Source organism: Centropristis striata, chromosome 6 (genome assembly GCF_030273125.1).
Source record: "Centropristis striata isolate RG_2023a ecotype Rhode Island chromosome 6, C.striata_1.0, whole genome shotgun sequence".
In the NCBI taxonomy this organism is placed as follows: Eukaryota; Metazoa; Chordata; class Actinopteri; order Perciformes; family Serranidae; genus Centropristis; species Centropristis striata.
In genome coordinates this window covers 828,218-850,058 of record NC_081522.1, presented here as the reverse complement: position 1 = coordinate 850,058, position 21,841 = coordinate 828,218, and the positions used below count along the sequence as shown (strand labels likewise).

The window sequence follows — 21,841 nt, the reverse complement described above, 5'->3', positions numbered from 1 at the left end:
CTCAAAATCCGTGGAATAGCCACGGAATCGCTCAAATTTCTGTGAAACTGACACGGATTTAGCTACAATGCAAGTTAATGACAGTCATATTTTTCTGGCAAGATCTTCACCACAAAGTGATTATGTACATTCACTGAGTGAATATTTAGAAAATAAAACATATATTTCTTGCTAGAAATGTGATCAAAATCCATTTTTATGCAGAAACAAAGTCAAAATATTACTTTTTTCACTAAAAATGAGAGAACTGTCCGCCATGTTTTTTGTTCTGACCACCGGGACCTTGAAAGTCACGTGACTTGGAACAAACCAATAGGAACAAATATCCATGGAATAGCCACGGGATATGACTGTCATTAAAATCCTCGAAATCCGTGGCTATTTCACGGATTTCTGTGAGACCAGGTTGACTAATATGGCCACAGTAAATGGGAAATGTGGGGAGCAGTTCTTCAAGAAACATTCTTCAAAGCTTATGATAGAGATCGGTGAATGAATGAATGAATGAATGTGGAGGAAGAGAGGGAGGGAGGGAGGGAGGGAGGGGTTACACTCGGGCTGTAGAACACTCTGGAACATAGAAATGATCAATTGCGTCTTTCAGCAGAGAATAAAAAAAGTTTTGGCTGTCCAAAGCTGCAGTCAAGCCACAGAGAAAACAGAGGGAGGAAAGGATGGATGAAAGGATGGATGCAAGGAGGAAGGGAAGTGAAGAAGCTGGCCATACACTTTCATGTACTGGCTTCATAATTCTTCTCTCATTCTACCATCGTTTAATCTTCCTGCGTCATGCTCTAACATCTTTCATCCTTCCTCTTCCCTCCTCCCTCTGCAGCGTCCCAAACAGAGTCACATTCCCTCTTCTTTTCTTCTTTTTTTCCACCATCTCTTTAACGTCCTGTTCCCCTCTTCTTCCTCCTCCATCTGTCTTTTTCCCACCGTCATCATCATCTTCCACCAGCTCCTCCTCCTTCGTTTCCACCCCTCCCTGCTCCTCCTCCTCTTCCTCTCCCTTTTCCTCTACATGGGGAACACCAGGAAGCCGGAGAAGGTGGAGTATTTCCATCCTCCCATGAGGTTTCCTCTCTCCAGTTTGAGGTAGGCCCGGTCCCCCTTCTCCATCTGGATCAGAACGCCGTTACTGGCCGCCTCGCGCGTCACATCCTGGTCGCCGGCAAACGCTGAAATCACTGGCCAGCCGTTGTGCATCAGGCTCACCTGGACAAGATGGAGGACAGGCAGGTTGCAGAGTGAAAAGGGAGGAAAACAAAGACAGTAATTATTAAAAAATATATGTGTAGCGGTTTAGTACTCTCTCTCTCTCTCTCGTGCGTTGGGTCATTTACGGTTGAAACGAGGACATTTGATCGGCATCCAGCCATTTATTCTGGTAATAGACAATAACATTAGGTGCATCCCTCATTAAGCCACAAGGTCCGAATGCCGCAATTGCTAATTACAACTAACACAAAATACAAAAATCATACCTGGTAATAGACATTAACATTAGGTGGATCCTTCTGAAAAATATAAAATTAAAAGACACTGTCAACTTTCTACTAAAATAAAGTGAAATTAAATTAATTAATATATATAAAAAAAAAAAGACGGAGCTCATAGCCTGTAAAATTACCATTAAGCCACAAGGTGGTGCCCCCGGGGTGCACGACACTAAACCCCAGGGGTGCTGCGTTCAATACCCGTGGTTATTTAGAGATGTGTGGAGTGAATCACATTACTAATGACCTGATTAACTATGTTACCAACCTGGTCTCACAGAAATCCGTGAAATAGCCACGGATTTCGCTTGACTCAAAATCCGTGGAATAGCCACGGAATCACTCAAATTTCCGTGAAACTGACACGGATTTGGCTACAATGCAAGTTAATGACAGTCATATCCCGTGGCTATTCCATGGATATTTTTTCCTATTGGTTTGTTCCAAGTCACGTGACTTTCAAGGTCCCGGCGGTCAGAACAAAAAACATGGCGGACAGTTCTCTCATTTTTAGTGAAAAAAAAACAATATTTTGACTTAGTTTCTGCATAAAAATGGATTTTGATCACATTTCTAGCGAGAAATATATGTTTTATTTTCTAAATATTCACTCAGTGAATGTACATAATCACTTTGTATGTTGGAATAGCCACGGGATATGACTGGCATTAACTTGCATTGTAGCCAAATCCGTGTCAGTTTCACGGAAATTTGAGCGATTCCGTGTCTATTCCACGGATTTCTGTGAGACCATGTTGATGTTACATATGCAGCTAGGAATGTTGTTGTTATGGTAATAAAACAGAATATTACATATGCGTGGAGCAGCTTGGGGTTGAGCAGTCAGCACATTATCAATAGATACTGTGTACTTTTTTTTTTTTTTTCAATTACCACTTTTTTACAATGACTTAGAGAGACATTCACACACACACACACACACACACACACAGACACACACACACAGACACAAAAGAGCCACACTGTGTCTCAGTTAACAAATGTTTCAATGGGGAATAACATCTTCTTCTTCCAAAGAGAAGTAGCTGTCAGTGAAGCGTCCCTTCCCCGGCCAGCCAACACACAGACATGCACACCAGACAACGGCTTTCATCACTTCTCTTTTGAGCAACAGCAGAAAAACAAGCGCTCCCTGGATTTGTTCCCCCTGTATGCTTCACTAAGAAATGGTTTTATGTTACCCTTGGCACCGATGCAGTACTAAAACAAACTGAAATGAATTTTGGAGGAATGTCTATTTATGCAGGATCACACTTTATAAAACCTGTGAGATTACTCTCCTTCCTGTGAGCAAACTCTCTGTACCTTGATAAGGAAAGAGCAGGGTTTGTGTTTGACTGCATTTGTACAGATGGTTGTACACAACAAGAGTGTGACTACGTGGTGACTGATTTAGCATCAGGAAGAGAAAGAACATGCAAACCGTTTGTGAGTCACTTATATCATCCTGCTCCTTTCCTTGTTAAATGTTATAAGCTGTATAAGATGGTTGAAGAGTACCAAAAAGCACAAAGTACACTACCGGTCAAAAGTTTTAGAACACCCCAATTTTTCCAGTTTTTTATTGAAATTCAAGCAGTTCAAGTCAAATGAACAGCTTGAAAGGGTCCAAAGGTAAGTGGTGAACTGCCAGAGGTAAATAAAAAAAGGTAAGCTTAACCAAAACTGGAAAATAATGTACATTTCAGAATTATACAAGTAGGCCTTTTTCAGGGAACAAGAAATGGGTTAACAACTTAACTCTATGGAGTCTTGGGCTATTTTGTCCATTTTTGAATTCTTTTCATGTGTTTGTAAGTCATTTTGTGTCTTTTTTGGTCATTTTGTGTCTTTTTTTAGTCATTTTGTCTTTTTTTAGTCCTTTAGTCCAACATAAAATGTGATTTTGAATCTTTTTTTTATTTTCAAAACACTATCATGCTCAATAAAGAATTTTAAATGTTGCAAATGTGCATTAATTGAGACATTAAACTGCATCATTTTCAATTAAATTCTGGAAAAGTTGGTGTGTTCTAAAACTTTTGACCAGCAGTGTATGTATGCATTACTTAAATGGATGGATGGATGGATTGCATTAGATAGCATATAAAACACATAAATAAAGTTGTGTCCACCATCTGTAATCCTTCAGCTGTGTCAGGGATATTTATTCCATTTTTGAAAGCACCAGTGAGAGCACAGTACGCTACCTCCATCTCCTCTACAGATACAACCATTACAAACACTTCTGCACCATAACGATGTCCACCCTAACCATGTAACTCAGAGATCTGCCACACAACAAAGAGTTTTAAGGTATTCTTGTGCAGTACCGCAGTAGTTGTTCTATTACCATTTTATGAAGGACAACAACGAGCTAACGGCGATTTAAAACATTTTAGACAGGCAATGCTTTCACAGACCTCAGCCAGTCTATGTTAGAGATGCATTTGTTGTTCTGTTTTTTTCATTATTTACGCAGCATGCAGGGTTTTCTGGTTTTCATCCTTCAATCGCGCGATTCAGTTCAGACAGAAATCCACATCTGAGCTTTTAGATAAAAAATATTTCTGTCCCCGCTGCAAGTAATTGTAAAATTGTTGCTAAGTGATAAAACACAGTCATAAACATCCCATAATTATACACTTATCTACCTCGTTCTACCTGATGGTCAGGAGAGAGAGAGGATGCATGTGTGTGTGTGTGTGTGTGTGTGTGTGTGTGTGTATGTGTGTGTGTGTCTGTGTGTGTGTGTGTGTGTAGGAGATGGAGAGCCTGTCAGAGTCAAGAGCTCTCTTGGCCCAGCACTCCTCTTAATAGCAAACTGAACATAGCAACTCAGACTGTGTGTGTGTGTGTGTGCGTGCATGTGTGCGTGTGCGTGTGTGTGTGTGTGTGTGTGTGTATGTGTGCACAGCCCATCTGCCAATTTGATGAAAACACTCAGACTGTACTTAAACATTTTTTTGATTTATCAAGGTGGAAACACAGCGTAGGTTGAGGTAAATTTACATTTCACTACGGTAAAAAAGTACTTAGTTAAAACCTCTGTGAAATGAAAAATACATTCCCCAGTTTTAATCCTGTGTCTCTGTAATAATTGTTTCCTTTATCTCTTGATATATGCCAAAAATATGTCCAATTTTTTTTTTTCTACATCAAAAATCCATCTTTTCTCTTTCTGTAAAACCAAATGTTTGGTGACTCATCCTGCACTCAGGAACGTTCAAATAAATTAGTCAGATCAAAGACACTCTGGGCAGCTAGCTAGCCACACCAGCCTCAGAAAAACACACTTCACCATTTTTGGCTCGTAGTTGCGGTCTTGATAAGCTAGCAGAGCAACGTGGAGAGAGACAACAACACCTGTATTCATAGAACCTGAGGTTACTGTAGGTAACCCAATGTTTTCACTTTAACCCTCTATGGTACACATTATGATGCCAGTTAGGAAAAAAAGTTTGGAGTGTTTTTATGTCTTAACCCGTTAAGGCCTAAAGCGCCTGGAAAAAAATGCCTGGAAAACCTCTGGGCGATTTTCAAATGACCCCCTAAAACCTGAAGTTTTTCTGGAAATTCAACTATTTCTATATATTCAACAATTAAATAATAGATTTTTCAGCCTCTGTAGCAGATAGAAATGAAATTCAAAAAGTATTTAAGAGCTTATACCCATGGCTTTCAGGGGAAGTTGAGTTTATTTGTCCAAACCTTCAATAAAGTTTTTTAAAAAATCAACAAACTCAGCAAATGTTACATTTGACTGAATAAAAATCCTATGAATAATACTAATACATGCCCATTAGCAAGATGCAAACATGATATGACCACTGGAAGAACAAGACATAGTTCTCATTACCCTACTGTAATAAATAAAAAAAATAATTATCATAATAATAATAATAATAATAATAAATAATAATAATAATAATAATACATTTTATATATTGCACTTTTCAGGACTTGCTTCTCCAGTTCTTGCTTTCTGCAAGATTATTTATTTTCACGCTTTATTCCCCCTCATGTCATTCAGCTACACATCCACTGATTTTATGGGCAATAAACAAGCTGCTGCGGGTCTCTGGGGGCTCCGCTGTCCCCCGGCTCGTAGCCAGATCACCGGCGTTAGCAGCTAATAGCTAATAGCCCCGCTATTGTAACGCCGCAACGGTAGCGTAGCGCTACCGCTATTAGCCCCGCTACCGTAAGGTTGGTGATCTGGCTCCGAGCCGGGGGACAGCGGAGCCACTGAGACCTTTCGCCTTTCAACTTTCACTCTAAACTATTTAAAACACCATCTACAGCTAAAGAGAGTTTCGCGTCTGCAGCAGCCATGTTGGATCCGTAAGAAAACTACAAGCTTCCGTCTGCCGAGTAGTACGCGTCATCGTCTTGCCGTCCCTCCCCGCTCTGTGATTGGATCCCTAAAACAGGGCTAAGAAACCTCTCTGGTTTCCAGACCGCTTGGCAGTTCGAAATGAAATCGAGCGCGCAAGGCAGTCTGGGTATACCCAGGCTAGCAAAAGAACAGGGTTGGGCTTCAAACAGCTTCTTCTGAATTTAACTTCTGGATGCAGTTACACAATATCAAGTAACGCAAATATAAACATTGACTCTTGATGTTACAGGACACAGCAACAAGATACTTTTTAGTGGTCCAATCAAATGCAAAGGATTTCCTTTATATATGTCTTGTAATTGTACACCACTAAAACAATTCCTTTTCACTAGAGATGGTCCGATCAGGTTTTTTGGGACCGATACCGATCACCTAAAGCCTCACCGATCCGATTACCGATCAGAACCGATTGATCACGTGGGACGATGTTAATATTTATATTTTACTCTTGTTCCCCCCATCAATTCATCCACTCATGCACAGGCCTATAGTCTTTCATTTATGTTAACCTTGTAATCATTTATTTACTAGATACTACTAGATTACCTAGATTGGCCAACATGGCCTCTAGAGGGCATCAAGAACAGGCAAGAGCTTCATGTTGAAAGTTCATTTATTGATACTATCCATTTTAAATGGCTGTATTGTTGCATATATCATATTAAAAAAATTGAGCCTATTTAACAGACTAAACAAACTCAAAATGCCAGTCTGGACATTGATGGCATTATTGCACATTGAACTACAGTACAGTGTAACATATTATTATTGCTCACTCTCACACTAACATTTCTCTAAATGTCTAAACGCATAAATTGCAGCTAGCGTGTGTGACATCAGACTCACTCACTTGGATAAAGTTCCATATGTCAGACATGTTGTCGGTGTGTGTACACTCAAAAAAAATGATACAAGCCCTTCTTAGATGTGACACACACAAATTCAAGCAGTTCAAGTCAAATGAACAGCTTGAAAGGGTCCAAAGGTAAGTGGTGAACTGCCAGAGGTAAATAAAAAAAGGTAAGCTTAACCAAAACTGGAAAATAATGTACATTTCAGAATTATACAAGTAGGACTTTTTCAGGGAACAAGAAATGGGTTAACAACTTAACTCTATGGAGTCTTGGGCTATTTTGTCCATTTTTGAATTCTTTTCATGTCTTTGTAAGTCATTTTGTGTCTTTTTTTGGTCATTTTGTGTCTTTTTTTGGTCATTTTGTGTCTTTTGGTGTCTTTTTTTGTCATTTTGTGTCTTTTTTGTCACTTTGTGTCTTTTTTTTGGTCATTTTGTGTCTTTTGGTGTCTTTTTTGTCATTTTCTGTCTTTTTTAGTCATTTTGTGTCTTTTTTTAGTCCTTCAGTCCAACATAAAATGTGATTTTGAATCTTTTTTTTACTTTCAAAACACTATCATGCTCAATAAAGAATTTTAAATGTTGCAAATGTGCATTAATTTCAGAGTACACTGAGACATTAAACTGCATCATTTTCAATTCAATTCTGGAAAAGTTGGTGTGTTCTAAAACTTTTGACCAGTAGTGTATTTTATATCATTATATACCTGCTTTCCATGCACAGTATGTAATGAGTTTAAGACTAACACGAGGCCAAGGAGGCGTCACTCTGGCTCCAGCCGAACACATCTTGTACTGTGGAGAAAATAACTTTCCTCCTTTTCAGTTTGACAGTTTCTTACTCTCTCTTTTGATCCATTTTCTTCCTCACTCAGACTAGTCACAGCCTTTATAACAGTGACATAAAACATGGACGAGGAGAGATCACCAAAGTGTCAAAGTGTGCTCATACCAGATTCATAGGGAATTTGAGAAAGCCAATGGAGCGGATATCTTTACTGAACATGCTTACGTGTGGTCAATTTAATAAATGCAGTGTAAATAACTAGTTTAAATGAACTGTTTTATCACCTGGGCTGTTTTAATATATTGTAGGGATGCACAATATTGACATCTTAGCAAATAGGCAATAATTTCCCTTGACAATTCTGCAGATAATGATGCAACTAAAACCAGCAACACCTCCCCGTGTGTCGTTTACACCAGCAGCAATTTAAATTTAAATGTAACCGCAATAATTAGTGAAGGCATTTTACAGTAAAATCACTACTTAATTAGGATCTATCTTGATTGATACAACATGTTGTTACAATGTTACTGTGAGTGTCTTCTTTCAGAGAAGGAGATGAGATCAAATCACTTCAACAAACACCTGCTGTGTATCCTTCATCAATTCAGAAAACACACTGGAGGTTAGTGAAGGAAACAAATACACAATTAAAACAAATGACACATCCCTTATGTGGCTGGTGTGGTAGAAAGGAAGGGTGAGTTTGTGATGTTTTGTTTTTAAAATAATTTCCAGTCCTTCTAACTTCCTAAAAAATGCAACGATTTCAGTGCTTACTCTTGTCTTCCTTGCCTCTCAACTATTTTTTTTATTTTATTTTATTATTATTTTATTTTTATTATTTTTATTTTATTTTATTTATTTTATTTTATTTTATTTTATTTTATTTTATTTTTATTATTTTTATTTTATTTATTTTATTTACTTATTTATTTTATTTTATTCATTTATTTTATTTTATTTATTTTATTTTTTATTTTATTTTATTAATTCTATATCATTAACATTTTCATTATTTAATTTTATATATTTGGTTTTTTTTTATCTCTCTCGCTTTTCAGTTTGTGGGTGGGTTGGGGAAGGGGTTTGGAGTTGTGTGTTTGTGTTTTCATGTATATCTTGTTGAATTGAAAACTGAAAAATAAAATATTCTAAAAAAAAAAAAATTAACGATTTATCTGGCAGTTATTTTCTCAATAAATCGTTTGATCTCTAAAATGTCAGAAAATAATAATAAATGACCATCCCATCTTCTCTTCAGTTTTTCAGGCTGTAAACAGCATTTTCTGCCATTTTTTTCTATATTTATTTAATTTTTATTCATCTTTATTTTCTAATTTTCAATTTCTAGAATTGGTTGACAGTTTGTAAAATATGTTTTTCATCATGTCATTTTTGATATACATTTATATAATAATGTATAATCATTTTAAATATTGTTTAATATAGATATAGGTTAAAGAAAGCAGCCTTCTGAGTACCTTTGCATAGTTATATTGGTGCTCAATCCATATATAAATGATCTTTTTTCATTCCAACTCAAAGATTCATTATATCGACCACCATAATCATTAATCTGTGAATTTTACCCTTTCAACTTGGTATCAGTACCGCTCTCAAAAATCTCATATTGGTCTGGGATAAATCAAGCAAGAAGACTTAAAGGAAGACAGTCTGAAAATATGAAGTGCTTCCTCTCCCACCAAAAATGTCAAACCGTGCACAGTACTCTTACAATATAGATGAGACTAAAAAGAAGATTTTATGTGGAGAGGTGCAACCAAAGGCTTCGAGTTAGCCTCATTAACATCACTTTATCAGATAGACAGGAAAGGTAGGACAGAGAAGAGACAGAAAGTGCACATAGATAGACAGACAGACAGACAGACAGACAGACAGACAGGGGGATTTACCCATAAGAACCCACGGTGACACCCGTGTAACAAACACTTTAAATATTCTAGATCAGGGGTCTCAAACTCAAATTACCCGGGGGCCGCTGGAGGCGGTATTAAAATGACCGAAATATCTAAATTACTTAAAAAAGACACAAAAAAAGACAGACAAAATGACTTAAAAAGACACAAAATGACCAAAAAAGACACAAACTTTCTAAAAAAGAGACACAAAATGACCAAAAAAGACACAAAATGACAGAAAAAACACTAAATTACTTACAAAAGAAACAAAATGACCAAAAAAAGACACAAAAACACCCACAAAATTACTAAAAAAAGACACAGAATGACCAAAAAAACCCACATCATAAATATGTTCTGCGTGGTTCTCTTGGTCTGTGATATATCCCCCATAACTTTCCTTTATGGATAACTGGCTCTGGGTTCTTATGGGTTAAACAGGAGAAAGAGAAAGGCAGACAGGGAGAGCGAGGGGGAGGGGAGACATGGTTCCTGTCCAGTGTGCATGTAATGCTTCCAAACAGAGACGGCAGACAAAGGAAAGCCAGCATCGGTACATCACTCTGTTACACACACACACACACACACACACACACACACAATCCAATCCTCTCATGTGGAGCTCACAAACACAAACCTTCACCCTAGTCAGGCGGCTTCGCCAAATAAAGGGGACACGTCGGACAAAAGCACCAAATTTTTTCCACATTCTCTCTATCACCATAGGTTTCAATTTTTGGTAGGAGCCACTTCATCAAGATTGTGGATCAGAGATGGCAGCCATATAAAGTCTATGAGAAACCCTATATCTTCCAAGCCAATTAGAAGGTCAATCTTGGTGTCAAAATATACATTTTCTGTGTCAAGGAATCATTTAAAGCTATTGAGAATATCACTAGATGATTATTTGATCAAATAGATATGTTAATTTTCACCCAGACTGGTAGGTCTTCAAGTGCTGCAGCAGGGAATCCTGAGCTGAAAATGAATCTATGTTCACAGGAGAGAGCGGATTAGCTGCAATGTACACTGCTCAAAAAAAAATCAAGGGAACGCTTTAATCTCATGTCAGATCTCTAGTGATATTCTCAATAGCCTTAAATGATTCCTTTACCCAGAAAATGCATATTTTGACACCAAGATTGACCTTTTAAGTGGATTGGAAGATATATTGGTTCTCATAGACTTTATATGGCTGCCATCTCCGATCCACAATCTTGATGAAGTGGCTCCTACCAAAAATTTAAACCTATGGTGATAGAGAGCATGATAACGCACACACAATCTCCCTTTCTTTGAGTCAATTATTTACACAAGCTGCCTTGTTGCCTTGCTTACATAAGTGTCAGTCAGAGCTGGAGTCAGTAACATATCTGATCAGTTCAGATAAAGGCCTTTTGTGAACGCTGCTAAAACATGATAACATGACTGTTCATGTGCACATTTGATATTTGGCTTTGGCATGTAGGAAGCAAGTTGCGTATCATGTAAAAGACAACGGTTGATGACTGCAACATCCCACTGAGCTGCTCTGTTATATTTGCTGCATGGAGCAGAGCAGTTCTTTTGTTCAGCAGGAGGTATTCTTTCCAAACAAAACTGCTGCTTCAAAATGATCAATGTGATCAAAACATGTATAACTTTGTATCTCTTGATTCTACAATCTACAATCTACAATGTCTTTTAGCAGACGTTTTTATCCAAAGCGACGCACATTTGAGAGATAATACAACACAAGCAAGGATGAAGTCAAGAAACAACACAAGAAGAAGCAAGAATAAGTGGCATGGACTAAGTTGAGTCCTGTTAGGATGAAACTGCTTTTCAGTAGTGAGTGCGGATGGTGCAATCATTTTTTGTTATGTTTTTTATTGTTATGTGTGTAGATCAGGGGTGGGCAATTAATTTTCCCAAGGGGCCACATGACCAATACCACGAAGGTTGCAGGGGCCGGACCAAAATTCTGAACTAAATTCTGCTCAATATTAATTTAATCGCTTTATAAAATAGAGTAAATTATCTGGTTTTGAGCTGCTACTGATAAGAACACATGTTATGATGAGACTGTTAATGTGGAGTAAATCAAATATAGCAGTAAAAAGTAGTAAACAGTCCAATCACTATATCACTATTCCATTTATGTTAAACACAACTGTAAATGACCTTTAGCAAGGTTCCTATTTATGTTTTTGTTTCATATAGCTTGTTTTTCATGTTTGTAAAACACCTAGAAAATATACAATGTTGTGATGCTTTTATTTTGAAAAGGTGCCGTCCAGTGTTAAACGGGTGCTTTCATTTTGAAAGGTTATGGCAGGAAATAACAGGTGGAACGGTTAAATGAAAAACAAACGGTAAATAATAACGATTGCGCCGCAACTCATATAAAGTTGATATAAAGTATCAAAATGTTTCTATAGTGGCTGACTGACAGGACACAAGGTTTGTTAGAGTTTATTTTATTCTGTCATATATATTAGTGGCTATATTTGATCATTAAAGAGCTTGTAGATCTTCAGTCTCTTCTTAAAGATTGAAAAGGACTCAGTAGATCAGATGGAGTTTGGAAGTTTGTTCCACTACAGAGGAGAAGAGTCTGGTTAGAGATGTAGAGCCCTTCAGCGGCGGAGGAGCCAGACATCTTTCACTAGAGGAGCAGGAGGGTTTGTTACCGAAACAAGGGAGTTCAGATATGCAGGAGCTGTGCCAGTTGCTGTCTTGTAAGAAAGAGACAAGGTTTTAAATCTGATACGAGCTCCGAACACTGCAAAAAAAAAGAAAAATTGGGTGAGCTCAAAATCTCAAGGCAACAAACTTCGATAACATTTTAAGTTGGACAATTAAACTAAATATTTTAAGTTTTGTTTTTGAGTTTGCTCAACTCTGAATTTCTCTGGCACGATTGTAACGCCGCTATGAAATGTCAGCTAATGTTGCGACCACAATTTTGAGTTAGCATTGATACGCTAATGGCTACTCTTGTAGCTGTAACAAGCAGCGCCGCTAGTATCAGTTAGCCGATAGCATCAGTTAGCCGTTAGCATCAGTTAGCCGCTAGCATCATTTAGACTCTAGCATCAGTTAGCCGTTAGCATCAGTTAGCCTCTAGCATCAGTTAGCCGCTATCATCAGTTAGCCGCTAGCTAAATATTTTAAGTTTTGTTTTTGAGTCTGCTCAACTCTGAATTTCTCTGGCACGATTGTAACCACAATTTTGAGTTAGCATTGATACGCTAATGGCTACTCTTGTAGCTGTAACAAGCAGTGCTGCTAGCATCAGTTAGCCGGTAGCATCAGTTAGCCGCTAGCTTTCGCTAATGACCAAATTTCCCAACAAAGAAATAAGAGTTATCAGAACTATTGTCCCTTGTTGTGAACCCCAACTTAAAGATATAAGTAACAACAACTCACCAACTTGTTTTTGAGCAGACAACTGGCTTCCTTTGTTGTGCTAACTTACATTATTGCCCTAAATGTCAATAATTTATATTTCCAAGTTTTACCAACTTAAATCACTGTTTTAGGCCAAAAACATTCAGAAAAACTACTTCAAAAACCAGGCTTAGTCTAAAGTTTTCCGTTCGTAAATTGAATGGTGAATGGGGTGCACTTATATAGCGCTTTTATCCAAAGAGCTTTACACTACAGACTGCCCTCATTCACCCATTCACACACACATTCATACTGGTGTTAGAGGCTACCAGGGCACACTGGCACATCCGGCCCGTTGGCTGTCCTTGTCCGGCCCGCGTGAGGTTACCCAGAAATTAGAAATCAATATAACCGCAGTGCTTTTATTTTGAAAAAATAGCAAACATTAGCGTTAGCACTAGAGCTAACAAGCACTTTTACTATAGTTAAGACAACAAATATAGCCACTAATATATATGAGAGAATAAAATAAACTCTAACAAACCTTGTGTCCTGTCAGTCAGCCACTATAGAAGCCTTTAGATACTTTATATCAACTTTATATGAATTACTACGCACTCGTTATTATTTACCGTTCGTTTTTTCATTAAACCGTTCTACCGGTTATTTCCTGTCACTACCTTTCAAAATGAAAGCACCCGTTTCACACTGGACGGCACCTTTTCAAAATAAAAGCATCACAACATTGTAAAACACCTTGAAAATGTACAAACATGAAAAACAAGCTATATAATACAAAAACACAATAGGAAACTTGCTAAAGGACATTTACAGTTGTGTTTAAAATAAATGTTAAAGTGATATAGTGATTGGAGTATTTACTACTTTTTACTGCTATATTTGATTTACTCACATTAACAGTCTCATCATAACATGTGTTCCTATCAGTAGCAGCTCAAAACCAGATAATTTACTGTATTTTATAAAGCGATTAAATTAATATTGATTATCCGGCCACTGCAACCTTCGTGGTTTTGGTCATGTGGTCCCTTGGGGAAATGAATTGCCCACCCCTGGCTTAGATCCTTTCAAAAATCAAGCAAAAGTACTGCAGAAACATTACTAAACTTGTAGCTGTGTTCTACTTCAAAAACCAGGCTGATTAGATTTAATAATCATGAGTTGTGTGAGTACTTTCTGGCAAGGTGACAGCTTTTATTCATGTCTAAGCGACGGGAAAAAATAGCTGAAATGACATTATTGTCAACATGTAAAATCGGTGCAGCATGAACAGAAAACAGGGATACAAATCTCTTTTTCTGTCTTCTCTTACTATCTCTCTCTCTGTCTCTCTCACACACACACACACACACACACACACACACACACACACACACACACAGAGCCACACTGGGTCAGAGTGTGTGTGTGCCAGTGATGTATAGCTCTAATAAAGCTGTGACAGTGGCTGCAGAAGGATGAGACTTTGGTCACCATACACACAGAAAACTCTCCTACACACACACACACGCACGCATGCACACACACACACACACACGCATGCATGCACACACACACGCACACACACACAAACTCTCCCACACACACACACACACACGCATGCATGCACACACACACACACACACACACACACAAACTCTCCCATACACACACACACACACGCACACACGCATGCACACACACACACACACGCACACACCCACACCCACACACACACAAACTCTCCCACACACACACACACACACACACACACACACGCATGCACACACACACACACACCCACACCCACACACACACACACACACAAACTCTCCCACACACACACACACACACACACACACACGCGCACACGCATGTATGCACACACACACACTATGAGGGGCATTTTATGCCAGCACACTATACTAAAACGCGTGTACAGCGCCTATGCGATGACATCAAACGTCTAACGTGCGCGTGTAAATTCCATTCACTTTCAATGGACAGACAGGCGTCACGCAGGCGTCACGCAGACGCTGTACACGCGTTGTTGCACATACGCCTACGTGACGGCTGCGTGACGGGTGAACTACGCCTCAAATACGTGACATGAAGACCCGCGTGACTGTTAAGTACAATTCTACATAGGCGTACAGACACGCGTATTGCGAGTACACCAGATAACATGGGTGACGGGTGAAAAGTGCCACCAGCGAACGTAGCGGACGCCTGTGTGTGTGTGTAACGCGTGTACGCCTATAACAGTTCAGCTGTTACACAGAGTCTCAGCTTCATATGGTATTGTTTATAAGAAAGCACAACTTATAGATGAAGAGAAAGACTATCTCGTACTTACCAGATAAACTTAACGTTTTTCCGGCCAAAACCGGAGGCTTAATTAGCCTGTTTTAGGAGTGAAAGTCAGCAAAATGCAGCTTAAACAAAATGTTTTACCTCATTAGTTAACTACGAATGTCTGTAAAACATAATGGATCTGTGCATAAGTGCCGAATTGGGTTAAACAGTGTAGATATAAGGTCCGATGGAATCATATTGTGAACGGACTGCTGTCCACATGGCTACTGAATATTCATTAGATAGGTCCGCATGGCTACTTAATATTCAGGGGGGACAGCGATTACGGCTTCTGCAGGCAGGTAAACCTACCTAATTACAGCTGGTGCGTAATGAACTGTGTGTCCGCGCGCGAAGCTGGGAACTGGCTGTGAGCGTTGCACTTTACTATTAGCCTACTATTTTTAAGTAGCTGAAATTATTTTAATTATCCCTTTCACCCTTGCTATCATTAAATATCAATTCGATATCATTCAAACCTAGAGAGAGAGAGAGAGAGAGAGAGAGAGAGAGAGAGAGAGAGAGAGAGAGAGAGAGAGAGAGATTTCGTTAACAAGAAAATAAAAACTGGCCTGAAAATAATAGAAATATCCTGACAGCTCTGTGGGGGCTTGGAGTTCATCTGTAAGTTGTGCTTTCTTATAAACAATACCATATGAAGCTGAGACTCTGTGTAACAGCTGAACTGTTACACTGAGTAACACACTGTTAACGTACACGCGTTACACAAACACACAGGCGTCCACTACGTTCGCTCGTGGCACTTTTCACCCGTCACCCATGTCATCTGGTGTACTCGCAATACGTGTGTCTGTAAGCACGCCTATTAATCAGACTTTATGCTGGCACAGGCGACGCATTCTAGGCGTTTAAGTATAGTGTGCTGGCATAAAATACCCCTCATACACACACACACACGCGCACACACACACACACACACACACACACACACATGCACCTGTATGTTGGCTATGCTGACTGCCACCCCCTCATACAATCTCTCACACACACACACACACACACACACACACACACATGCACGCACACACACACACGCATGCATGCATGCACACACACATGCACCTGTATGTTGGCTGTGCTGACTGCCACCCCCTCATACAATCTCACACACACACACACACACACACACACACACACACACACACACACACACACACACACACACGCTGTCAACTACACCCTTGCAATTACAAAGCATAAATATAAAAGCATGATAATAGGGCTGCGCATGGTGTCAGGCCTCGATCGATCTGCATTCATTAATGCATAAGCACCAATTAACTGGCTGAGTAACGGAGAGAGAGACAGAAAAAGAGAGAGACAAAGACAGAGAATGAAAGAAGGCAGAGAGAAGATACATAAAAAGAGGAAAAGAGACAGAAAAAAGAAGTGAAATGGCAGGAGAAGGTTGGAGGGGAGAGAGAAGTAGAAATCTCTTGATATGTAAATAGAAGTTGTCTGACTTCTCAGTGCGGCACTTAATGCCAGCGACATGCTGACATCCTGTTATTCATCATAGATTCCCGTCCAGTCGACTGTCTTGACATGACAATTATACTTTTTTGCCCTATTTTTTTCTACATCCGTCTCCATTTCTCCAACATCTTATTTTCTTTTTGCTTCCTCTACCTTTTCTTTCATCAGATTTTTTTTTCTTTTGCTTTCCCTTCTCCTTGTCACCTCTCTTTTTTCCTTCTCTCTGTCTCTTTGTATTTTTTCTCTGTTATTTCTTTCTTTCTTTACAGGCTGATGCCGATAGATGTTGTGATAGATACATACATAATGGTTTCCCTGTCTGGGGCCTGTGACAACCACTGTCTTTAAAATGTCCAAGCTTTTCAATAGCGGAAGTTTTTAAAAGTTTAAAAGCAGCGAAGTTACTCCGAGGTCATTCAGAAAAATCAGGAAAATAGTTATCAGGGGGAAACAAAGACTGACATTTATGGATGTAAGATACATAGATTGTATTTATAAAGTCTTACACCACACTAGGGATGATACCATGATACCAGAAATGAAAGTCAACAATTCTGGATATGCAACTCAATACCTCGGTCAAACACAGAAACAGAATAATAAATATGATTTCTTCTGCCAGAGACAGTATGAAATACCTGGCACACAATGAAATCTGGCAGTCATCCCAAATTCAAATAACTTTATTTGCATCTGTAGCTTTTTTCCCCCACAATATTAACACATAAAATAAGCTCATTGACATTAACTCAGTGCTTTACAAATTAAATTCACACTTTCTAAATAGTAATCTGCAATGATTGCATGGCAGTGTGCTATCTTGCTACTACACTGCAAAAAAAGAAAATTTGGGTGAAGTCAAAATTTCAAGGCAACAAACTAAGATAAAATTTTAAGTTGGACAATTAAACTAAATAGTTTTGTTTTTGAGTTTGCTCAACTCTGAATTTCTCTGGCACCATTGTAACGCCGCTATGAAATGTCAGCTAATGTTGTGACCACAATTTTGAGTTAGCATTGATACGCTAATGGCTACTCTTGTAGCTGTAACAAGCAGCGCCGCTAGCATCAGTTAGCAGCTAGCTTCAGTTCACCGCTAGCATCAGTTAGCAGCTAGCTTCAGTTCACCGCTAGCATCAGTTAGCCGCTAGCTTTCGATAATGACCAAATTTCACAAAAAAGAAATAAGAGTTAGCAGAACTATTGTCCCTTGTTGTGAACCCCAACTTAAAGATATAACGCCGCTATGAATGTCAGCTAATGTTGTGACCACAATTTTGAGTTAGCATTGATATGCTAATAGCTACTCTTGTAGCTGTAACAAGCAGCGCCGCTAGCATCAGTTAGCCTCTAGCATCAGTTAGCCGCTAGCATCAGTTAGCCGCTAGCATCGGTTAGCCGCTAGCATCAGTTAGCCGCTAGCATCAGTTCGCCCTTTATTGCCCTAAATGTCAATAATTTATATTTCCAAGTTTTACCAACTTAAATCACTGTTTTAGGCCATAAAAATACAAGTTGGCTTTTCTGCAGTGTAATCTTAACTGCTCTGTTGCAACAATGTTAGGCTGGAAAAAAAACAAGTGTACAGGCTGAAATCCTGTGCTGTCAGGTTTAAAGAGAAATTCAGACTTATCTCACTACATGCAACAAGTCTACCATGTAAGCGACTTTTAGCAGGGGAGCTCTGTGCACAGTTGTACCAACATGTTTTCAGATTTAAGGCTTTAACATCAGGTTACATCCTGCTGAAACAGTGTTTTTGGAGTAAGTACCTACCTTTCTACCTAAAATAAAGGACAAGGACAAGCCAAATAATATAAGGAAAGTGAAAGTACTAAAGATTCAGAGTGATCAATAATTATGTCAATGCACGTCTTTGTTAGAGCTATACAGTTAAAACTGATTAAAACCTATTTTTATTCCTTGGCTTTTAACCATGCATGAGACTCTGCTCTTGTTTTTAGTGTTTTATGGTCTGCTTTTATTTATTGTTTTTTAAATCGTCTTTTGAAAAGCAATGAATCTATTTATTTTAGTGTTTATTTCCTGTTTTATTTATTTCACTGTCTCTTGTTCTGTTTGTTTATGTACAGCACTTTGTTGCGGCTGTTGCTGTTTTAAAGTGCTTTACAAATAAAGTTGAGTTGAGTTGTGATCATAAGGCAACAGATTGCACACGATATTATTAATTAAATCTATCTACGTTACAAGTTGAGTTAATAACAACTTAACAGGAAGTGCCTGTCGATTAAAAATTGGATTCATTCAAAATCCTCTTGATTTAGAATTACATACACATAAAGATTATATTTATTGTGATCAAAATAAGTAGATTATATCTCAAACAGTTTTATATTAAAGTTACTTAAACAACTGCCTCAAAATCAAGGATGCATTTATATTTAATACAAATTTATCAAATATATTAACCCTTTGATGCACAACATGGGTCTAAAGTGACCCGACTGAGTTTTTAATTTTCTATATCTTTGCAATAAATTAATTTCATCATTCAGTATTCCAGGTTTTCCTCTATCAATTTGTTTTTGATCATCATACATCCTAATTTTTTGTTTTTCATTTCTTACTTTTTGCATAAAATCCCTTTTATTATCACTATGCTTCTAATGCACAACATGGGTCAGAAATGTCATTATGGGGTACTGTGTGTATAATTTTAAGGAAAAATGAATTTAATCAATAACATAAAAAAAATGTGGAAAAAATGAAGCGCTGTGAAAACCAACCAGATACACTGTATGTGTGACAAAATGACACATAAACATGTTAAATATATTAAATATATGAGTGTGGAAAGTAACCATTTGAAACAAATTACTATTATTATAGTATTAGGTCATTTAATTTTAAATCAAATTTGGATGAATGAGTCATTTTTGACCCATGTTGTGCATCAAAGGGTTAAGTAAAATTAAAACACTACAGAATAATTTATTACAGAGTGGAACGTCATCTCTTACTTGGAGTTTCACTCTTGTAAATTTCAGTTTCCAGTGTCAGAAATATGGTGATGCTGGCTAAAATTATACAGCCCACAGCTCACCTGCTGCCAACAGTTGCAATGTGGAAACTCATAATTTCTAGTAACATGCTTTGCATGTTGTTTGGGGGAAAAAAAATGTTTCCTGCTGCACAGGCTCTCTCATAATTAGAATCTAAAACATCTGTGCAGGCCAGGAGACTTTATTTAGGTCAACTCTGTGTTTCTATTCAGTGGATTCTGCAAGCTTTTAGATTTTTAACATCCCTGCTCTTTGTTAATGCACCTTTTGAATAGCGAATATTGTGAGAACCCTGATTAGTTGTTTCCTAGAAATACAATCCAGTAACGCAATTACAGTCATGCTGTTCTCAGTGGGCCATTACTGTGTTTTGTAACAATTTATAATAAGCAGCCTCTCAGTTTGGTTCATGTGAAAGACGGAGTTAAAGTGATATAATGCCTGAGTATCCTAAAAATAGAAATATGATGTTTGTGTGCAGTATTTCTGTCTGTTCAAGGAAACCACCTTTCTCTACAGCAGTGTGCATGGTGCTCTGTATGAATTCAAGAAAAAACAACAGGGGATTTTCACATCTAGTATAACTTCTACATAACAGCATAACCAGGGACATACACTGTAAAAAATGTCTGTAGATTTTATGGTGAGAAACTATTAAACCATGACAGTAAAAGACCGTAAAATGATAAATGGGTTAATTCAGTTTTAGTAACAATTAAACACTGTAAATGTATATATCAGCCAGAACAGTATTTTTACAGGTTTTAAATTAAAAAAAAAAAAACATTACTCTATTACTGTAAAATACATTGGCACCGTGTTTTTAACAAAAAGCATCACTGTAATTTTTGCATTTATTTTTTGTAAAAATACTTTTTCTCACTGTTAAATGTACTAAACACCATATCTCTAACAGAAATATACTGTAATATTTAATGGTAAAATCTTTAATTTATGCAGCATTTATAAAGTATTTTCTTGTCAATTATATGTCAGATCTTTTGATGGAAAAACTTTTTATTTATACGGTAAAAAATGGAATAAATGCAATCTTAAACGTGAAATCAACAGTGTCAATATCTTTTTACCGTAACATTAGAAAAAAGTTGCACCGTATTTATTACGGTAAAGTTCTGGCAACCACAGCTGCCAGTTTTTTACCGTAAAAACAACGTTTTTGTTTTTTTTACAGTGTACATAGCTTCACTCTGGATCTGCTATTTTTAACGTTCTGTAAATTGCAGGTCTTTCTCCCTTTCCCTAAGTGTTGTATATGGCACTGGATAACAGCAGATTCCCTACAAGCACTATATCTCCCAGTCTCATTGTTCAGAGTGCTACTGCAAACAGAAGACAGTCAGTGTTTCTTCAGCCTTCCAGTTTCCTTATCCTCCATCAGTGCCGCAGTGATCTCTGCAGCCTGTTTGCCTCTGCCAGCAGACTGTGACAGGCCTTAATCTTTATGTTTACCTCAATACATCTGAGTGTTTATGAGGAAATTATAAATGGGCTTTCAGAGTTCTTTTAAAAACACACTGGGTCATCAGCCATTAAATTAGTTACTCACTTTTCACTGACTGGTTGAAGCAGAAAATGATGCAGGTAACAGCAATGCAATGTTGCCTATTTGTTTACTGAAAGCATATAGCAGTAGCAAATAAAGCGGTAACTGGTGTATTTTTCATTGAGTACCATCTAGAGTGGAGGTATAAATTGGTAGGTGTATAGGCTTTTATCACAGAACACTGCAAAAAAGCCAACTTGTATTTTTTGGCCTAAAACAGTGATTTAAGTTGGTAAAACTTGGAAACATAAATTATTGACATTTAGGGCAATAATGTAATTTAACACAACAAAGGAAGCCAGTTGTCTGCTCAAAAACAAGTTGGTGAGTTGTTGTTACTTATATCTTTAAGTTGGGGTTCACAACAAGGGACAATAGTTCTGATAACTCTTATTTCTTTGTTGGGAAATTAGGCCATTAGCAAAAACTAGCGGCTAACTGATGCTAGCGGCTAACTGATGCTAGCAGCTAACTGATGCTAGCGGCTAACTGATGCTAGAAGCTAACTGATGCTAGCGGCTAACTGATGCTAGAAGCTGACTGATGCTAACGGCGCTGCTTGTTACAACT

General features: G+C 37.9%; 1 protein-coding gene across 1 annotated transcript in view; it reads right to left on the bottom strand.

Annotated features, from left to right (window-relative positions):
• Positions 1–527: 527 nt before the first annotated feature.
• Positions 528–21,841, bottom strand: part of cbln1 (cerebellin 1 precursor) — a 45,069-nt gene continuing 23,755 nt past the window's right edge. Inside the window, exon 3 of the mRNA XM_059334488.1 lies at positions 528–1,218. Coding sequence (XP_059190471.1) covers positions 1,021–1,218 — 198 coding nt within the window. The 3' untranslated portion in view covers positions 528–1,020. The remainder of the gene's footprint in view (positions 1,219–21,841) is intronic.